Here is a 22253-nt window from a genome sequence, read left to right as displayed (position 1 = left end):
CTTCTCTTATATTCATGGAATTAGGACATTACTTAAGTCTTTTCTCTTAGGCTCCAAGAATTAAGAAAATAAATAAATTTTCTTCCTTTCTCTTACTAGAATTAGGACTTAAGGTAAATTAGAGTACAAAATTCTCCCCTTAAGTTAGGAATATTAGAACATTGATAAGTTTTTCTCCTTTATCTTACAAGAATAATGAATTCACTTATCTTATAGGAATTAGGATATTATTTAAGTTTCCTTGTGTTATTTAACAAGAATTAGTCCATTAATGAAATTTTCTTCCTTTATAAGAATTAAGACCGTACGTAAGTCTCCTATTCATAGATTACAAGAAGTGGTAAACTAAGTAAATCTTCTTCTTGTACCTTATTAGAATTAAGACTGATAGTAAATCTTCCTTCCTTAATTTACAAAAATTAGGACGTTAAATTGCCAGTCGAAGCTGCGCTCTTCTACTATTTGCCCCGCTGGCGCCTTAACCCCCGTTTGGGGGCGAGGGAGTCATCGGGGTGGGTAGGACAAGACGCGGCAAGTGCCCTATGTACACCTCCACGTGGTGACAGGCGGGATACTCCGATCACATCGGCGGAGCTCCGCCCGTCCCCGCGACGGGCTAGTGCAGTGCATACCGTGGGTTGATAATCTAACCCTTTGAGCGTGCGTGCAGGGTTCTTTCCTCGTGCCTAGTTGGTGTAAACATCTAGGGGAGGATGTGGGATTCGACATAGAGGGGCAGGTTAAGTATCCAGCAGGTCAGGCAGCAGGTGGATAGTGGTCCCCTAATCAGGGCCTCGGGTGAGTGGCGTGCGATAGCAACCCTCCGCCGAGTTTTTCTCATGAGGGTGTAGCTGAACTCGTAGGAGCAGCGGTGGCTGGATGCCTCGTTGTCTCCCAGACCAGTCCCCCAGGAGCTACTGTTTTCCCGCTTGCCCGTTTGGGCGAGGGTTGAAGCTAAGATATCGCTAGTAGCGGGCTGAGGCGTGTTCGGCCCTAGGACCGCTCCTGGATTATTGGGGTAATCCAGGTGTGGTTCCGGCGTTGGGCGCTCCTTAGCTCTCCTGTAAAAACTATTGAACATTTGACGCCCCAGCACAGCTAGTGCAAGTGTAATGCTTCTTCTTTTGCCGGGACACTTTGGTGGGCGAATGGTGGCACATTCTTGGTTGAAACTTCGTTGCTCTGAAGCCAGGTAGCCGCCCCTTTGGCAGATGGGAGACGTGCCGACCTTGCTGTGCTCCCCATATTCAGGGAACATCTGCTGACCCCAACTACCCTTCTCGGTGACCAAACCTGCATGCACGCTCAACGGATTTCTTTTACGTAGCTTGCTACAATTCTTTGCCATGGTGCGCTCGCTGACCTTACGCGGCGACGGGCGGTGTCCGCCGCTGTATTCGGGTAGCTAACGTATTAGAGATCCGGGGCAGGGGCTATCACCCCTTGTCACTGAAACATCAGCCGCTCCTGAAGAAAAAAAGCGTAAGGCCCCCACTTATCGGCCGCAGCCGATGAGGGCCGGCAAAAATACACGGAGCCCCCTGCTTCTAAATATCGATGCACTGTGTTGGGATGTACGAAAACCTTCTCCACCACAACAGGCCTGGGTGTGCACGTTAGACATGCGCACCCGGAAGAGGATAACCGGAGAGTCGGCACCGAACGTGTCAAAGCAAGGTGGACACCAAGTGAGGAACGGCTTATGGCTCGTGAGGAGGTTCGCCTTATCCGAGCCGGATGCCGATTCCTTAATCAAACCTTGGCTGATGTCATCTCAGGGCGCTCGTTTGATTCCATCAAGAGCCATCGCAATCCACAGGCTTATCAACGGCTCGTCCGCGAGATGCTCGAAACGGCCCCTGAAGAAGCCATCCTCCGGATAGAGGTGCCTGATTATTCAGGTCTACCCGCTGTCCGTGAGGAATATATCGAGGGTTCCCAGCTGAGCCCTTGTACTGCACGTAGCCCATCTCCCGTCTCTTCGGGCGCCGCGATGATGTCCGGCGATGATGTGCCTATATCCGATTCTTCTTTACCTCTCCCTCCCCTCCAGCACCTTCATCCCGTTCGACAGGGGATTCTCTTGGTTGGAGGGAGGTGGTTAAGGGAAAGTTAAGAGGGGTGCTTGGGAAGACCACCCAGCCGCAACGGCTTGATGTAGAGAAGAACCAGAAGCGTCGCCTCGATGACATCACAGAAGCGGCCCTGGGTGATGAGGAAGTTTTGCTTAGACTTTTCTCATATCTTAAAGCTTCTTTAATCATCCAGGTCTCCAACGAACTTTGGCTGCGGTGACGATTCTCATGACCAAGTCCTATCCAGGAGAAAGCAGCGCAGGCATGGGTACACGCGGGTTCAGAATCTTTCGTGAGCGACGACACCTGGCCGCTAAGAAGGTGTTGGACGGCCCCAAAGACCCCTCAAGATGTCCCTTACCGGAAGCCATGAGGTTTTCTTTTGGCGTGGTTTGTTCGGTAAGGAGTCGGTTCCTTATCCTGAGGAGCCGGCTTCTCCAGACAGCCCCCTTCTAAGCCACTTTTGGTCTCCTGTAACTGGCGAGAAAGTTACTGGAGTTCGGCTTAGTCTTGGCACTGACCCTGGACCTGACGGTTTGACCGTGAACGATTTGTTAGAATTTCCGGTCCGACACCCCCTGAAGCTGTATAACTTGTTCCTCTTGGTTGGAACTCTGCCTGATCACCTCAGGTTGTCGCGGACGGTCTTTCCGAATACAGAGCGACCTTTGGCGCCGTCCGACTACAGACCAATTTCCATCGGGTCTGTAATTACCAGACAGTTTCATAAAATACTAGCTGCCCGGCTAGTGAAGTCCCCAGTATTCGATAGTCGGCAAAGAGCGCTTTTGCCCGTGGATAGCATCTTGGAGAACGTCTCAGTCATCGACGCAGTGATTTCTACTGCAAACCAGCGTCTACGGCAATGTTACCTTGCCATATTGGACGTCTCCAAGGCTTTTGACTCTGTGTCGAGGCACGCTATCCTAGCCGCTATTGAACGCATCGGCACTCCACTGCCTTTTGTGGATAACGTCGATGGGCTATACACCAACTCTGAGAGCATCTTGGTGCTTCGGGAGGCCACTGAAACTGTTTTGGTCATTCGAGGTGTTCGAGAGGGTGATCCTCTCTCTCCACTGCTTTTCAATCTGGTGATAGTGTGCTGCATGCTCTGCCTTCCAAGGTTGACTTTGACCTTGATGCATTCGCAAGTGTTAACTCCCTAGCATTTGCGGATGATTTGGTACTAATTCCATCTACAGCACCATGCATGCAACTACTGCTCGACCCTACAGTGGAGGTGCTTAGGAGGAATGACCTTGACCTCAACTTAAGAAAACCTCAGTATTCTCGATAATGCCAGATGGTAAAGGGAAGAAGATGAAGAACATGACGGAGCCACGGTTTCACGTGGGATCCGACCCTCTTCCCCAAACGGGAGTTATCTCTCATTGGCGCTATTTAGGAGTACAATTTACAGCTCGGGGACGATAGACGACCAAGACTTCTCTGGCGCTTCATTTAGAACGCGTTAGGAAAGCACCATTGGAAGCCGCAGCAGAGTCCGTTGTTGTTGGTCCATTTCTTGTTGAAGAGGGCTTACTAGGCACTGGTGTTGGGCCATACGACAACAGGTCGATTAGAAGCACTTCATCGACAAGTGCGTGCTGCGGTACGCCGTTGGTTTCGTCTGCCTCATGATGTCTCGAAGGCCTTCTTCCATGCACCAGTAAGAGAGGGTGGACTTGGTATTCCCTCTTTGAGGTTGACCATCAAGGTTCTGAAGTTGAGGCGTTTCAGTAAGCTCCAAAACTCATTGCTGGATGTTTACCATGCCGCCTTCTTCTCTCCTTCCATCCAGAGGGAAGTTGAGTGGACACGTGCCCGAGTTGAGGCTATCAGCCAGGGCGTGAGTGATACTCGTACAATTAGTAAACATATGGCTATTAAGCTGCATGGTTCGACCGACGGTTATGAGCTTTGGGAGTGTTCCCGAGCGGGTGAGTCATCTGCCCCCTCTCACTGAGAGGTGCATTAAGCCTTTCCGGTGCGGACTATCTGGACTTTATCCATACGAGAGTCAACTTTTTACCAAGTAGGGTTCGAACTTCCTATGGATCTCGGAGCACTGACTGCCGAACCAGTTGTGGTATCAGTGATACAGCCACCCACATCATCCAGAATTGTGGCAGGACTCACGGAGTTCAAATCAGGCATCACGATGTCATCTGTGATGCAGTGTGCGAAGATCTTAAGGGGCAGGGATGGACTGTAGTACGGGAGCCCCACATACCAACCTCAGAGGATTGCGGAAGCCTGTTATAGTCGCTTTTACTCCGTCTCAAGCGACACTTATTGACGTGCAGGTCGTCTCCGGAGCCACTGGCCTGGATGCATCATCACTGGCGACACCATTAGAAACGTCTCAAATACTCTCGGAACGCTCAGATCTGGGAGTATGTAAGAGACTTTTCAGGACACTGGCCCCGGGTGACGACTTGTACGCTTTCGTGTAGGGATATATGGTCTGCTCGCGCCTTAACCGAGCTGTCCGTTCTCATTCGTCCCGCATTACCATCCTCGCTCTCCGTGGCTCGGTAAGGATATTCAGAAGTTTTATTAGTATGATGCTGTCTTTTGGGAAGCCGATTCGACGTGTCGGAGTGGGATAAGGGGGCCCTCACTTCGCGTTAAAGCCCCATCCCGGTAAGAACTATGGATGGTAACCATAGATCCGCGCTCCGTCTCCTATACGGGCCGCGACGGTATGGGCGGGTATAAAAAATTACAAAAATTAGATGTTATAAAGTTTTCTTTTATTAACTTACATAATTAGGATATTAGGTCAGTTTCCTACCCTTATCTTAGATGAATCTGGACATTAGGCAAGTTTTCTTCTCTTAGCATACAATAATTTTGATATTAGGCAATTTTATTTCTCTTATCTTACTACAATTAATTATTTACTTAAATTCTCTTCCCTTAGCTTACAAGAAATGGGACACAAATTTTATTACCTCAAGTTAAAAGAATTTGGGCAATATGTAAATTTTTTCTTCTTTTCTTGCAAGAATTAAATCATTAGTAAGTTCTTCCCTTTATTTACACAACTTAGATCATTAGGTAGTTTTTTTTATCATCAGCATACAATAATTATAGTATTGGTTAAGCTTTCCTCCTTTAGTTTATAAGAATTGTGCAATTAGTTAAGTGTTTTCCTTTTGCATAAAACAATTACGACATTGGGTAAGTTTTCCTTCCTTGGCTTATAAAAGAATTGTGCCATTAGATATATTTCCTTCCCTAAACCTACCAGAATTAGATCATTAGGTTAAGGTCAAAAAGAGAAATTGAACTACTACAGAATTTGAACACACGAATACATGATTAAAAATATTCACCCAAACTGCTCTACTATTTCGTACGATACTTCAAACTTGTGTACTGTAAAATCGTTTCCTGTTCCACATTAGGCTTGATTACATTCAGATGCGACTGAGTTTTCGTCGATTAATTGGAAATCACGCAAGTCACATCTCGTTTCACGCTTGAATTCCCGATGTAAAACATGTATAATCTGTGAAAAGATAGGGGTTGCAATGATCGTTAATAAAGCAAAAATATAATTGCAATAACAATTCGTTAAACAACAAAACTTGATGAGAAAAGTTTATTACCTCAACTAGTGTCCACGTCTTCATAGACTTTTAGTGGCTTATCTAAATTTACATGAAAGGATATTAACTAGCTAAGAATTTTTATGTAATTTCAAGGAATTGATCAGCATATGTGATTGGTTAGGGCAATGGATTTGCAAGCAGAACCGGTTTTTCATCCCAGCAGGCCCGAAACTTTTTAACATGATTCGATTTCAATTTGGATTTATGCTCAGTGTGACAAGCAAGGTGCTCGTCTGTAGAGAGGAAAAGAGAAGTTGGAATAACGAGAATGCCATGAAATTTGATTTGAACCATGAATGGAGACAAAGAATTAAAATATTACTTCATCAATTGTTTCGAATTTAATATTTTTAGTCTATCTTATATTTAGTTTATTAGATCTTCCGTTCTTCTCATATCGTCGTCAAGATCACGAAAGAGCGTAACTCAGTTTTAGCACTTATTCAGGAGAGCACGAGAAAATTTTTTGCGGTAATTCAAAAGTTTCTCATTAATTCCTTATCCCACTTTTTTCGTCCAAAATTGGCTTGGATACTTAAGAAATAATCCCCTCAATACTACAATATACTTTTCATTATAATTATTCAGCTTTCTGAAAAAATGGCTTTTATTTGAGATACGCCCATTTGTAAACTTCTTAATCCTAACTCAGTTTACGCATTATCAAGTTACGCCTAAGTAAAGCACGGAGTTTCCATAGAATACACTTACATACGAGACAATATACATTTAATTTTGTGTGATTTATGTAGCGTAAGATAATGAAGAATGCACAAATATTGATGTAATTATCTAACTTTGCTCACAGAAATTAACGACAACTTTTATTTTAGATTTTTTGAATTTAAAATTTAATCTTTTAAAGGATTGAAAACTGCCAGGATGGATGGATAATGAGATGATTGATAATTGATGATATGAGCAGAGTGGAAGGAAAAGGAAGTCCCCAGAAAAAGCCACACGTCCACGGTGTACGCGGTTAAAGTATCATATTCTTCTTCTTCTTCTTCTTCCTCTTATTATTATTATTATTATTATTATTATTATTATTATTATTATTATTATTATTTTACAGTAATCTATAATTTCACACTACAGAAATTCAAAAGTACAGCTTTGATAATGCTTTTTAATACAAGAATTTAACATGGAAAGAAAATTTGCCTTAGCTACATACTTTACTTATGCAAGTAAAAACAGTTATACTCTGATGTTATAAAGCAAAGTGTCTCAATTTATAAGAAATATTGAAACCTCAATAATGTCTCCAACTAATTTTCTAGGAATGAAGAGACAGGTAAAATACTACAAATTCTGGTGACGTGATAATAGATACTGGACCCGAAAACAGTGAGAGTAAGTCTTGATATTTTGCTTCTGATATCTTCGGAACTTCATTATTAAGATGTTGAAGGTTGATCCTACTGCTTTCACCTGGAACCTGTCGGCGTTTCAAAGTAATCGTTTTGTAAGACACCTTCATTGGACTAGTCTTGAATGAGATATTTTCAGTTGCCTCCTTATGAAAAATGTAATTCCACTATTTCAGTCCAGTTAACATCTTCTTCGTCGTCCTTCCTGCTCACAAGGATTCGCATGTCTTTGGAACAACAAGCGCTTGAAGTCCATGAAATCATTGTACTCTATAGACTTAACATTGTATGGCTGTTTACGTGTAGATAGTCTGAAGATAGGGACAAACTGTGAAGGTACAAAGAGGACGTCCGACTTTTTAATAGCCGTTGAAATAGTACTGTGTGCTGAATCTTCCTCGTTCTGTCCATGGAACGCCTCAAAAAATGAAGAGTAATTTCCTCCACATTGGTGAAGTTTTGCAATGCGTAGAAAAGCATTCCAGCTACAATTGAATTTTATTTTGTGCACTGCATCAGATCACAAAACAAGACGATAAAAGGGATTACTTTTCCATTTGCCGTTAAGTTTCATGTTTTGTTCTCTTCCGTTTGAGATTAGAAGAAACATGTCTGGCGATGCATTCCCTTTGAAGTTAGAGATTCTCCAGACACTAAAATGATGTATTCCTGTGTTTCTTTATCACTGAAAGCAGAACATCTAGTCCCACTTCTCTGGAAAAATGTTCCAATGCATGGAGTGCCAACTATGCATGACGGCACTAAATTCATTGTATTAGTTTTATGAATGGTTTCCCAGTTAATCTGCATTGCTTAGCAATTAATTATTTACCGTCTTCTTGTTCTCCTTTTGTTTTTTTTTCAGGGTGAACCTTCAACGAAGTACTCGTTCTAAATACTGCTGATACTTGAGTAGAAGTTGATCCCAATGATTCTGATCTCTTCTTGGTACATTTGCTTGTTCTTTTTGGATTTGTTTTGTGAGCTTTATAGGTGATTGATTGAAGTGGAGGGCAAAGCTTCTCTGTAGATGTAAGTGGCAAACATGTTTTTACTCTGCTAGCAGGTGCCTACAGCATCTTCATCGCACATTTTCGCACTACAAGTTCAAATTTAAGATTGGTCTTTATATTCATCATCACCAGTTTCACACCAACTATCTTCATATGCTTCCGATTTCTTTTCTGTAAAGTTTTCGTGTTATATTTCTAGGGTTACAACAACTCCTTGAAATAGCAGCTAACTGAGACTCAGATGTAGTAACAACTGTTGATAACGTACAGAGTTTTGAACATGTTGTTGGGCTTTCTTAATCCTTTCCTTGATGTGGAAACAGAAACGCATCACTACATTAGAGAGCTTTAGTTAGAATCAATGGAAGATCATCTGCAGATAATTACGAACTTAAACTGCCTTGGGATTCTGGTTCACACGACTTTTGCAAAGAATTTGTGGCTGTAGTAGTGTCCAACACATGTTCGTAATACCATTTGCTGTCATACTACATTTTCAGTAATAATCCAGTTGTGAAATTACGTTTCCTTTTGTCCACACAACGTAGTTCTGAAGAATGAATTTCGTTTTTGATCCTTATTTCCATTGCACTAGAACATCCATCTTAACACTTCATCGAACAGAACAAAATGAATACGGTTTTAGTGCTCTATAGTATTATCAATTGCTTGAAAACTTACGTGAGGGTTGGGTTTCATCTGTCTAGGTGTTTGTGATGCTAGCAGAAGTGCTAATGGAGTTATAGCAGTCTGGGCTTCAAGTTTTGTGGCTGACTGTATCAGTGCTCTTTAGGAGCAATACAACATGAGAACACAGAATCTTACCTACGTATCGCTGTGCCATCAAGGTCCCTGACATTGCTACTAGAGTTAACGGAAAGTTATAGGCAATGGCTTCCCACATCATTAAGCCTGGACTAACGCCGGTGTTTCATTCAACAATATTGGCTGTATATGGTCTACCTCGCGACACCACCAATCATGCTCAAGGTGTTTATCTGCCGTTATGTAGTCTCGAGACTCCATTACTTAACACGATCCGTTGCCGTTCATGATGACTTCATGCTACTGGAGTGGAACACGAGACCACAAACTGTCGCTTATACATCTTTATAACGGCAAGCTATGCAGGAGACAGTGCATCCGCAATCCAGCTGATACTAGTCGAGACACTGTGCGAGACGATATAGGATGTTGTAAAGAGTCCACTACATGAGTATGGATGGCAGATGCATACGTCACAGTTATGTAATATTTAACCAACAATGAGACGGTCATCCAGTATTGTGGGCTGCCGTAATAGACCGGAACCTTCACTCCGTGCGTTGGTGCATTCTCATATACACGCCCTAACATCGGGTTAAAGTGAATCGGTGAAGTGTCTGGCAATCGTACGAAACCTCAAGCTGGTCTGGCGCAACTCCACCATTTGGTCCCATTTCAAGGCCCATCAAAATGCAGACAATGCTGTGTAATACGGTGAAAACACATTATATATGTTTCTTGACCTTCCTGTACTATGCGAACTCACTCTCTCACGCTTCACAACTGACTCATACGACCAGACTAAGTTCTTTACTGCTGCTTCTATTTCCCCCTGATACCCATTGGAGAAGTTCTTGATCATTGAAATAGTAATCGCTTACACACTCATGAAAGAACTACACACACACACACACACACACACACACACACACACACACACACACACATATATATATATATATATATATATATATATATATATATTGAGAGGGAACTAGCACCTGAAAAATCACGTCATAAGGTACAAATTGTTTCACCCCCACATCTTGTGCGGCTCGGCCGGAAACGTAAGAAAAACTTTGTCTTGCGCGCCAAACCGGGGGCGTTTGGCTACAGTAAGCCCCGAATTTTTGAAAAAGAGACAACATTTACGTCATAAGGTACAAGAAGAAACTTAACGGGATTTGGTGCGGAAGGATGCCTAAAACTAAAAACTGGTCCGTAAGAAGATTTTCGGGGGCTTTAGTCCCATAGGACAAAATTCAAAATTCGAAAAAGGATCAAAATTTACGCCATAAGGTACCAGAAAATTCTTTCATCATTTTGTTCCTTTCCGTGTGCCAATCACCAAGACACTTCGAAAGACAAAATAATTATGGTTCAAATCCCCTTAAGACAAGATTTTTAAAAAAAGGCTAGAAATTACGTCTTATGGCACAAGAAGAAACTTAACGATGTTTGGTGTGGAAGGATGCTCAAAACTAAAAAGTGGTTCGTAAAAGAGATTTTCGGGAACTTTAGCCCCATAAGACAAAATTCAATATTCGAAAAAGAGCCAAAAATTACGCCATAAAGTACAAGAAAATTTCTTTCACCGTCTTGTTTCTTTCCATGTACCTATCACCAAAACACTTCGTTAGTCAAAAAAAGTGGGGCCAAACTCCCTTAAGACAAGATTTGTTTTAAAACAAAGGGCTAAAAATTACGTTATAAGGTACATGAAAAAACTTAACGGGATTTGGTGTCAAAGGATAGTGAAATGTAAATACGAACTAAAGGCAGGGAATTCGTGTTATTATTCAGTTCAAAATTTCTTGCCGACGCGAATTCTGTCGAGGGATTTGAATGTTAAAATATATAAAACAAAAATCATGCCTGCTGTTCTATATAGTTGTGACATATGTTCGCTTACTTTGGGGAAAGAACATAGGCTGAAATTATTTGAGAACACGATCCTATGACGAATATTCTGACCCAAGAGGAACCGAAATGGATAATAGCGGAAACTTCATAACGAAGAACATTATTAGGAGGCTCAAGTGGCGAAATCATGTAGCCAGTATTGAGGAAAGTAGGAACGCTTTCGAAGTCTTTACTGGACATCCAATCGGAAAACGACCATTAGGAAGACCTAGGTGCAGATAGGAGGGCAATATTAAGATGGGTCTTACAAAAATAGGAATACAAGGAAGAAACTGGATCCGATGGCTAAGGGTAGAAGTCGGTGGACAGCTTTTGTGAATACGGCATTGAACCTCCGGGTTCCATAGGCAAAGGAGTTAGTTAGTTTAGTTAGATATACAGATATTACTCTTTATTGCTTTGAACAATACCATTGTCGAATATAATGACATTCTTGTTTCCTTTCTTTACTGAATACGAACCAAGTCAGAGGCCTGATACAAATTAACGGCCTTATTCCGTACATATATATTTCTGACAAATCGCTCTAACTAAAACCAACTAACTAACTCTATGGCCTATGAAACCCGGAGGTTCAATGCCGCGTTCACAAAAGCTCTCCACTGACTTCTATCCTTAGCTAACTGCATCCAGTTTCTACTCTGTATTCCAATCTATGCGAGATCCATCTTAATATTGTCCTCCCATCTGCGCCTAGGTCTTCCTAATGGTCGTTTTCCGATTGGTCTTCCAGTCAAGACTTTGAAAGCGTCTCTACTTTCTTCCCTTCTAGCTACATGACTCGCCCATCTAAGCCTCCTAGACTTGACGACCCTAACAATGTTGGGTAAACCATATAAATTATGTAGTTCCTCGTTATGAAGTTTCCGCCATTTCATATTCCCGTTCCTCTTGGATCCGAATATTCTTCTCAGGATTTTGTTCTCAAATACTTTCAGTCTAGTTCTTCCCTCAGAGTAAGTGACCATGTTTCTCAGCCATACAGGACAACAGGCATGATTATCGTTTTGTATATTTTAAGTTTTAAATTCCTCGACAGAATTCGCGACGACAAGAGATTTTGAACCGAATAGTAACAAGAATTCCCTGCTAGTATTGATCCTAGATATTTGAAAGTATTCACTTTATCAAAAGTATTATTTAGTATTTTAACGGATCCATAATTTGCTGTATTCCGTTCCCGACGCACTTCCATGTATTTAGTTTTCTCTGCATTTACTTCTAAACCCATGTCCCTGCAAGCGTTTAATAAGATGTCTGCATTTCTTTCTATTGTTCTCCTATCATCTCCTATTAAATTTACATCATCAGCATATGCCATAACCTCGTGAATACCGTTCAACTGTAAGCCCTGGTTGCTATCTTTGATTTTCCTTATAGCGTATTCCAGAACGATGTTAAATAATAATGGCGACAACACATCTCCTTGTTTCAGGCCATTTTCGACGTGAAAGCTCGTGGACAAAAATTTTCCTTCCCGGACTTTACTTTGAGATTCATTTAAACATATCTTAATTAATCTAATTAGCTTTCTCGGTATTCCAAGTTCTGCAAGAACGTTGTATAATGTTTCTCTCCTAACCGAGTCGTACGCCTTTCTAAAATCAATAAATAGTTGATGTACCGTGGTATTATATTCCCACTTTTTTTCGAGTATTTGGCGAATGGTAAATATTTGGTCGATAGTTGATCGATTTCGTCTAAATTCGCACTGATAATCTCCAATAATTTCATCTGCGTATGGGGTCAATCTTGCTAACAGAATATTTGAAAGGATTTTATAGGATGTTGACAGAATAGAAATGCCTCGATAATTATTACAGTTGTCGCCTTTCTTGTGGATTGGAACAATGATTTATTCTTTCCACTCTTGTGGCAATTCTTCCTTGTTCCAGATAAGGAGAATGAGTTTGTGTATCTTGTTCCACAATTTTTCGCCTCCAGCTAAAATTAACTCAGCCGGAATTTCATCTACACCCGGAGACTTATGTTTCTTTAATTTCTTTATAGCGGTTTCTACTTCTATTCGGTTGGGTTCTGGAATATACGGTTCTGCGGTGTGTATCTCCTTTTCTCCACGAACACTAGTTTTTGGTTGCGTGTTAAGCAAATCGTCCAAGAAATCTTACCATCTATTTAAGATGCTATCCGTCAGTGAGAACTGTACCGTCAGATTTCTTTAATATATAAGCACGAGGTTGATAGCCTTTCTTAAATTCGTTGATTCCCTTATACATGTCCCGTATGTTTTTATTTTTACTATTATCTTCAAGTGCCTTAATTTTAGCTTTCAGAAAATCGCGTTTCTTTGTTCTAAAAGTTTTGGAAGTTTCCCGCCTGATATCTGCGAAATTTTGTGTAGTCATTTCATTTGGATTTTGTAGCCAGCGTAATTTTGCCTGTTTTTTCTTCTCTGCTAGTTTTATGCATTCCTGGTCGAACCATGGTTTGTTCCTACGTATTTCCGCATGTCCCAATTTTTCTTTTGCTGAAATTTTAATGCTATCTCTAATTTCAATCCAGGTATCCTCAACACTAGTGCACTCCGAGTCTTCTAAAACCGCGAATCTATTCGAAACTTCAATCTGGTATTCCTCTCTTACCTGGCTCTCTTCTAATTTCTTTAAATTAAATCTCTCCGTTTACGGACAATGAATATTACCTTTATTCAACGATAACCTCTCTCGTATTATCGCTGCTACCAGGTAGTGGTCAGTGTCACAATCAGCCCCTCTAAACCATCGGACATCAATTATGCTAGATTGCCTTCTTCTATCTACTAAAACGTGATCAATTTGATTATGTGTTTTTCCGTCTGGTGATGTCCAAGTGTAGTAATGAACGTACAACGAGATACTTTGTATAAATTGATAATTACTTGTATTTTTGGGCAGAAAGTGCTTCTACATAAGCACTATACCAGATATAATGTTAATTTAAAAATAACAAAAGAAGAATGTTTTTAATATATAAGATATAGACATTATTATATAGTTGGTTGCTATGTTGTTGTTGATAAATACCTAACTAACATGTACGATTGTAACACAGTCTATGTGCATATTCGTTCAACAAGAATCAACGAATAAAATTGTTTAAAACGTATCATCGTTTTGTAATTTCAATATAAAAGGTGAGAATACTAGTAAATGTAATCACGGAAGATATTTTAATGTGTAAACAAATAATACCATTCAAGATTTACTGATATTATTAGCCGAACCAGGGTTGACGACTACCTTTGGTGAGGCGTTATAAAAATTTTGGTGCCGGAACTCGGGATCTTGTAAATTCATATCCCGAAGTAAAGTAAGGGTGAATTTACTTCTGTAATAAGGTTAATGATTACGAACTTGACAAGACTTAGAAGTGGTAGAATAATCACACGAAAAATGAACGGTGAGGCCATGGAGAAAGAAACCAGTGATTGTGATAACGGTGAACAAAGTGCAGCACCAGGAATGACATTAGAAGACCGAATTTTGCTAGCCTTACAGCGGCAAGAACAATGTCGAAAAGATGATTCGGAAGCCATGAAGCGATTAGAACAAAATTTGGTTCAGATGTCCAAGGAATCCAACAGACAATATGAAGAATTAAAGCAGACGATGGAGCAGAAGTCCGAGGAATCCAACAGACAATATGAAGAATTAAAGCAGACGATGGAGCAGAAGTCCGAGGAATCCAACAGACGATTGGAGCAGAAGTCAGAAGAGACGAAACAATTTATTATACAGGCGATGAATGACATCACCGCGCAGTTTGATGAAAAGTTAAAAAGAATATCTGAGGATTGCCAGGATAATCAAAACCATCTAATCCAAGAAGTCAGTGGTGTAAAAAGGGATTTGGAAGTAATAGAATCTACTGTACAGCAACAAAAGATTCAGGTCACGGATAACTCCAACCAGATACGCGCGAATACTCAGTTGATAGCTACCTTACAAGAGAAAATCAGGACACTACAGATCAAGGACAACACATACTGTAACAACATGGTTAACGATCGTGTAGAATTCCCTTGTTCACAAGAGATGATTTCGCCTTCACCCGTATCTGATGAGGACATTATTTTGGAAGAAATTCATCCGAGGAGTACCGATGTGCAGAAAAGAGATGGTGCAACTACACATCACGCCATAGGTAGGAATTGTCACTCAACAAGAACACGGAATGATAAACGGAAGGTAAAGTTAAGCGTAAAGATGAGTGAAATACGTGCTATGAGTAAGTTCAGTGGTAAATGTAATGAGAATGCTACTTCTTTCCTAGAAAAATTTCAGGATGAGTGCAATATAATGTGTATAGATAAATCACAATATATGAAATTAATCCCTCATTTATTACTCCCACCATGTTCGTTATGGTTTAAAGCAGTGCGAGATCACGTCAATACGTATGACGAGTTCAAAGCAGCGCTAATCGCAAATTACGAAAATGACTTTTTGCTCGCAAATAGAGATGCCACGATTAGAAATCAACATTTCAATCCTCGTTTACACAAATCTGTTGTCGAGTTTGTTGTAAATACATACAATGAATTAAAAGTCGTAAATCCATTGCAATCAGACTCTAGAATCATAGCATCAATTCGAAATTTGCTACCGTTTAAGTTACAACAGATCCTGTTTTCTACCCAATGTATGAGTTTTAACCATTTATTAATGCTTGTTCAATGCTATGAAACTCAATACCAAGCTCTGAATCAACAAGCTGGAGTAGGTAAAAGTAAAAATAATTCAGATCATTTTGTACCTGTTCGGAATCTAAATATCCGTAGTGTGAACGATACGGAACACAACCTAAACCGAGTAAATTCAAGCCAGCAGAATGAGCAAAATAGGCAAAGCTATGTTGTGAATCCGCCTAACCTAACCAATCGTGACAATAATTATGTCAGATCACTCAACCGAAGTAGGCATAAAAGCAATCGAAATACATGGCAAAATTCTAGAAACGCTACAAATTCTATGTATAGACATAATCGTTGTTCAAGAGATGGCACTTCATATCAAAATCAGATTCACGACGCAATACATGTACAAAATATTGCGGAACCTAATCAGGATAGTGCAGTACAATGTACTCTATTAGAATCATATGCTAGTACAAATTTAAACTGACTCTAGTTAATGAAGTAAGGGTTAAACCCATACCAACTATAGATTCTTGTGAACATTTATTTTTAAGTTTATGTATTAATATCAATAATGAAAACAATTTTTATGACTTCGATATACAAGCACTATACTTGATAGGATTAGTTAATGAACTCATAAATATTTTATCACATTTGTTTCAACAAATGATAATTTTCAAATGATTTTAATTCTTTCTTGTTAATATGAAAGAGTTATAGTTCGATTCATTAAAAGCAAAGGTTATTTATAGTATATTTGATTGTGTGTTGAAACTTACTTGTCAAAGATTATGTTAAGTATATGATTCATTCTATTAAGCTAATTATTCGACGACTGTCTTCATGTACCATCTTATATGTTACTTGAATAAGATTCTTCTATATTCTGACGCCTAATTGATACAATGCATACTGTTGAATAGCATCTAAAGTAATTAATATATAATACGCCCTTGATCATGATGACTCATGTTTTAAATGTAATTGCTTCTTACTATTTTGAATTCGTACCCTTCGTTAATTATATAAATAAGCGACGACGTTTTAATAATAAAATATATATATTATTGTAATAAAAGATAAATGATAATGAAATGAAAGATTTATTATAAATATATTTATATGAATGAAAATAAATAATATTATATATACATACGAGGGTCGATCAAAATGTATAGAATATAATTAATGGAATATTGTTCTTATAAACGGACCAGTGGTTCTTAAACATAAAAACCAAGCTCCCTTGTAACTTTTATATTCAGTCCCATCGTCGGGCGACATTTTTATACAACGAGATACTTTGTATAAATTGATAATTACTTGTATTTTTGGGCAGAAAGTGCTTCTACATAAGCACTATACCAGATATAATGTTAATTTAAAAATAACAAAAGAAGAATGTTTTTAATATATAAGATATAGACATTATTATATAGTTGGTTGCTATGTTGTTGTTGATAAATACCTAACTAACATGTACGATTGTAATACAGTCTATGTGCATATTCGTTCAACAAGAATCAACGAATAAAATTGTTTAAAACGTATCATCGTTTTGTAATTTCAATATAAAAGGTGAGAATACTAGTAAATGTAATCACGGAAGATATTTTAATGTGTAAACAAATAATACCATTCAAGATTTACTGATATTATTAGCCGAACCAAGGTTGACGACTACCTTTGGTGAGTCGTTATAAACGTCGCGATGTGGGAATTTTGTACTCTTTCACGATTAGGTTTTTGGATGTTGCAAAGTTCACGAGTCTGACACCGTTGTCATTACTTTCCTTATGCAGACTTTCATTCCCTATAATCGGTTTGAAAACATCCTCTCGTCCTACCTTCGCATTGAAATCCCCTAATAGAATTTTCATATGGTATCGCGGGAGTTGGTCAAATATCCGTTCCACTTCTTCGTAAAAACTATCTTTTATATCGTCACCCTTATCTTCAGTTGGAGCATGTACATTTAAAACAATAATATCACACCACCGACCCTTAAGAGTAATAAGAGAAAGTCTGTCAGTAACAAATTCAACCCGTTTAATTGCTGGTAATATGCGTTTATGAACGAAAAACGCATTCTGACAAAGATTCTGACAAATCGCTCAGAATTTAAAATTAGTTTTGTTCATTCATGAATCATGTAGAGCATCAATCATCATGTATTATAAATCATGTTGAGCAACAAGTTTTGGACATAACAATCAAAACGTACCTTTGAACGGACCTCTCATTTGCGACGCATACAGATCGGGGTGAAGCATGTTGTATCGTGCTGAGAAAAGAACAAAATGACAATGTTAATGATAATATGACTTGGCAACGGATGTGGAATGATTTATATTAACGTACATTAAGTCGAATACTTTATTTTAACCTACATTTAGAATACACGAAGTGTGACCAAAAAATACGGTGATTAATTTTATTAAAAACAAAGTATTATGATTACATGGAGTTTGATTTAATCTACTTGAAGGTAACTATCTCTTTCTCTAACTATCTCCTCCAAAGTAATAAGATTACATAGAGTTTGATTTAATCTTCTTCAAAGTAACTATCTCTTTCTCTAACTATCTCCTCCAAAGTAATAAGATTACATAGAGTTTGATTTAATCTTCTTCAAAGTAACTATCTCTTTCTCTAGCTATCTACTTCAAAGTAATAAGATTACATAGAGTTTGATTTAATCTCCTTCAAAGTAGCTATCTCTTTCTCTAGCTATCTCCTCCAAAGTAATAAGATTACATAGAGTTTGATTTAATCTTCTTCAAAGTAACTATCTCTTTCTCTAACTATCTCCTCCAAAGTAATAAGATTACATAGAGTTTGATTTAATCTTCTTCAAAGTAACTATCTCTTTCTCTAACTATCTCCTCCAAAGTAATAATACTACATAGAGTTTGATTTAATCTTCTTCAAAGTAACTATCTCTTTCTCTAACTATCTCCTCCAAAGTAATAATATTACATAGAGTTTGATTTAATCTCCTTCAAAGTAGCTATCTCTTTCTCTAGCTATCTACTTCAAAGTAATAAGATTACATAGAGTTTGATTTAATCTTCTTCAAAGTAGCTATCTCTTTCTCTAACTATCTACTCCAAAATAATAAGATTACATAGAGTTTGTTTTAATCTCCTTCAAAGTAACTATCTCTTTCTCTAACTATCTACTCCAAAGTAATAAGATTACATGGAGTTTGATGTAGTCTCCTTCAAAGTAACTATCTCTTTCTCTAACTATCTCCTCCAAAGTAATAAGATTACATAGAGTCTGATTTAATCTCCTTCAAAGTAGCTATCTCTTTCTCTAACTATCTACTCCAAAGTAATAAGATTACATAGAGTTTGATTTAATCTCCTTCACTGATTTAGTCCTTGGCTAACAGTGCTCTTATCCGAACGTTGACTCCATGACTGGAAGCACTTGTGAAAGGCATCTTTTGGAATGGCGTTCAGATATTCAGTTGTTCCCCTTTCAATGTCAGGAATATTGTCAAAACATCCCCATTTAAACTCAGTTTTAATTTTGAGTAAAAGCCAGATGTTGGATGGTGCTATATTCGGAGAATACTGTGGATGCGGACAAACACCAATATTTTTATCGACTAAAAACTTGTATTCATCAGTCAAAAGTCGGGGAAGGAATTTGGCATCCACTCTTCTCATTTGCAAATCGGCGGTTAAAATGCTTTGCACGGTCCTGTACGAGATAGTAAGTTCTTGGGTAAGCTTTCAAATAGTTAGTAATTCGCCTGTTTGAACGTACAATTTTTGCAGGCTCGTACAATTCGCCTTTTACCACGTTTTCTTCAGTTTTTTGATGTTCGTGGACGTCCCTTACGTTGCTTGTCTTCTACCAACTCATTTCTGGGGCCGCGGTGGCTCAGTGGTAGAGCGTTCACCTCTGGTACTTGAGGTCCCGGGTTCAATCCCAGTTCCCGCCAAGTGAACTTTGTGTGGACAAACACCGTGTGCGTGGGTTTTCTCGGGGTTCTCCCGTTTCCTCCAACTTTCTTCATTCCACCATTTCATTCATTACTCATCATCATCGTCTCCTTTAGCCTAACCGGCATGACCACGGGACGTAAAACCCAAAGATTTCATTTCATTTTTTATTTCATTTCCGCTTTAAAATCGCTCATACCACTTGTATGCAGTCTTCAGAGTTACAGCGTTATCGCCATACAATAATTTCAATATTTCATTAGTTTCTTACTTTCTTTGAAACAGAACTTAATGTTCACACGTTGTTTATGCGCAACAGACACGGTACACACAACCTCACTCTAGCGGCTCTGCACGCTACCTGTCTCAACGAATCAGGCTATCGGACAAGTTACAATCAAGAGATTGTAGCGTCAGTAGTTGCTGCAAAAAATCATTCACCATTTTTTTGATCACACCATGTTGTAACCAATAATCTATCACAAGATCTTCGTCAAGTAGAAAACGGCAGTTCTAAAAAACGGACAGAACGAAACTGATTTAATCGATAATAAGTGTTAACACTGCAGGTAAACATTAATGCTCGTAGCCTATCAGAAATAAAGCATAATTTATATTTTAACAAGTGGAAAATGCGTCAATCTTTAGAGTTGCTTTCTCACATTTAGTGTTACAATGCAAATTAAGCCATTTAGAAATTAAAATGGCGGTTTCGTTGTGATGTGAATGAAGAATTTTTTAAAAATATTTTCGTATGGATCAGTAATAGTTTCAATCGCTAATACTGAGTTAGTGTTGAAGGAATAAAGCTAAATTATTCATATGTTAAAGTAAATCAAGGTAAACACAACTCATTTAAATATTCTTTTCCCTTGGAGGCCGAAAAAGTGTTTCAATTTTTTGTTCTTATAAGTGGCATATATACATTTGAGTTATATGGATATATGCGTAGTTATGTCATTTCTTATGCGAGAAAAGCATGCGAGCCACATGCTGAGACAACTACATTCACAATAATTCGTAAAGTATGGGGTAGTATACTTATAGATAGCTTCATCATACGAGTGAGCATAAACAAAATAGATCAACGTCCTATATAGCCTCGCAGCTGAACGAAACGCTAACCGCTAATCTAGAACCAATCCTTCAGTATTTTGGCCGATGGTTGGTTGTAATATTTTTCTAAGAGAAATAATTGTAGCCAATAATTTATACCAATCCAAACCGAGTAAGAAAACAAAAACTACTCTGCTTCAAAAGCAAAATATTATTGTCAACGTACAATTAATCCTCTAAAACCTACCCCTTCTGAAACGAAACAAATCCTTTCTCTCTTTATTTTGCTAAAAAATTTATATGTCATTGACTTCATTAAATTTTCCTTTCTTACTCTATTACTACCATCTTTTTCATCTTAACTTACGTTACTTCAATTACCAGTGCAAACAAAACCAGCATCGCTGTTTTAGAGACACGTTCTCTTAGAAAATATTAACGTCTTACTAAAATGCCATTAAAATACATTAAAAATTAATGTAAATCCTTACCTGGATTCACGAAGTTTACGTTACTGGCACCATAAGAGGTTGAAGCAGTATGCCCTTCGTTCTCTGCACTATAGTCTGCCCCTTCATCTACGCCAGCGCCAGCGCCTGCTCCTGCCCCAGCACCTTTCCCTGCTCCTGCTGCAGATGCTCCGACTCCTGCTCCAGCACCAGCAAATGAACCAGCACCAGGAGCAGAAGCGCCCCAACCAGCTCCAAGCCCAGCAGACGTTCCTTGTGCAGCTCCCACGCCTGCCCCATATCCTGGAGGTACCCAGTAGCCTCCTGTGTTTTGATATCTTTTTCTGATCCTCTCTGAAGTCCCATCCTGGGCCAAGGGATTTACGTAGCCTCCCTGAATTCTTGGGCGCCTTTGGATTGGGTTAGAATCATACTTTACAAAAGATCTACCATTGTATGATCCTCTGTAAGGACTATTATATGAAGGTCTGGAATTACTAATATAACGGTTATTAGGGCTAAATCCGAGTTGATTGGCGTTATTGGGTACAATGCTTCGCCGAGATCTTTTCTTTTCACTGACACGGGAATTATCGTTTGCAATTATTACATCAGCATTGTCTACATTAGTTAAGTCGCTCGGCAACGCATTGATACTTCGTCGTGTCCTCTTCTTTGAGCTGCTCGACTCATTCTGTCCTTGATCTTCACTATTACTTCTTCTTATCCTAGCATTTGTTACAGGCTCAGAATAACCATTTTCTGTCAAATCACTTAGCGAAGTGCTTCTTTTGATTCGATTCTGAGACGAACCTTCCAATCCATGCTTATTTGATTTAAGAGAATCCTGCAGATTTGGATTAATATTGAAATCACTCAAGTATTTCAAAAGCATCTTCACCTTTTCGTTTCTACCCTCCTCAGGTAAGGGTTGCAGTTTCTGCGGAACAAAGTAGTTTTTCCCAAGAAGATTGTAAATGTATTGATTTGCATCTTGATTCGGAAGCGATTTAGGTATTTCTAGCAAGGAGTTTTGATTTAGGTCTTTCCATGCCAGATCTAGAATTTAAAAAAAAAATGATTTAGAACACTAGTTAACAGAGATAATATAAATATTAAAAAAGTGTCAAATGTAAGTTTACAGTAATCTACACGGTAATAACAATGAAACGAATAATTTTTGATCATCGGCTATAAGGAAATAATTTATCTTCGAAATATGTAAAAGACACCCAATAGCAAGGACAACTCTCACGTTTGCATACATTACAACAAATCACAAACATTCAATCGTGACATTAATATAGACGAGGCTAAAGTTATTCCTGATGAACTCTACCAGGACTAATGTTAATGCGGCAAAACCAGGTTCCCTAGGCTA

At 39.0% G+C, this 22253-nt stretch overlaps 1 protein-coding gene across 2 annotated transcripts in view; it reads right to left on the bottom strand.

Annotated features, from left to right (window-relative positions):
- Nucleotides 1-22253, bottom strand: part of LOC145683736 (uncharacterized) — a 45670-nt gene that overhangs the window by 7755 nt on the left and 15662 nt on the right. For both annotated transcript variants that reach the window (XM_081755259.1, XM_081755260.1), the window contains exons 3-4: nucleotides 20915-21931; nucleotides 17636-17695 (exon numbers count right to left, since the gene is read on the bottom strand). In XM_081755259.1, coding sequence (XP_081611385.1) covers nucleotides 17636-17695; nucleotides 20915-21931 — 1077 coding nt within the window. The remainder of the gene's footprint in view (nucleotides 1-17635; nucleotides 17696-20914; nucleotides 21932-22253) is intronic.

This window comes from Thermobia domestica, chromosome 4 (assembly GCF_964235325.1).
Source record: "Thermobia domestica chromosome 4, izTheDome1.hap1.1, whole genome shotgun sequence".
NCBI classification, from domain to species: Eukaryota; Metazoa; Arthropoda; class Insecta; order Zygentoma; family Lepismatidae; genus Thermobia; species Thermobia domestica.
Note: the sequence above shows the minus strand (reverse complement) of the source record. Positions and strands in the feature narration are given on the sequence as shown.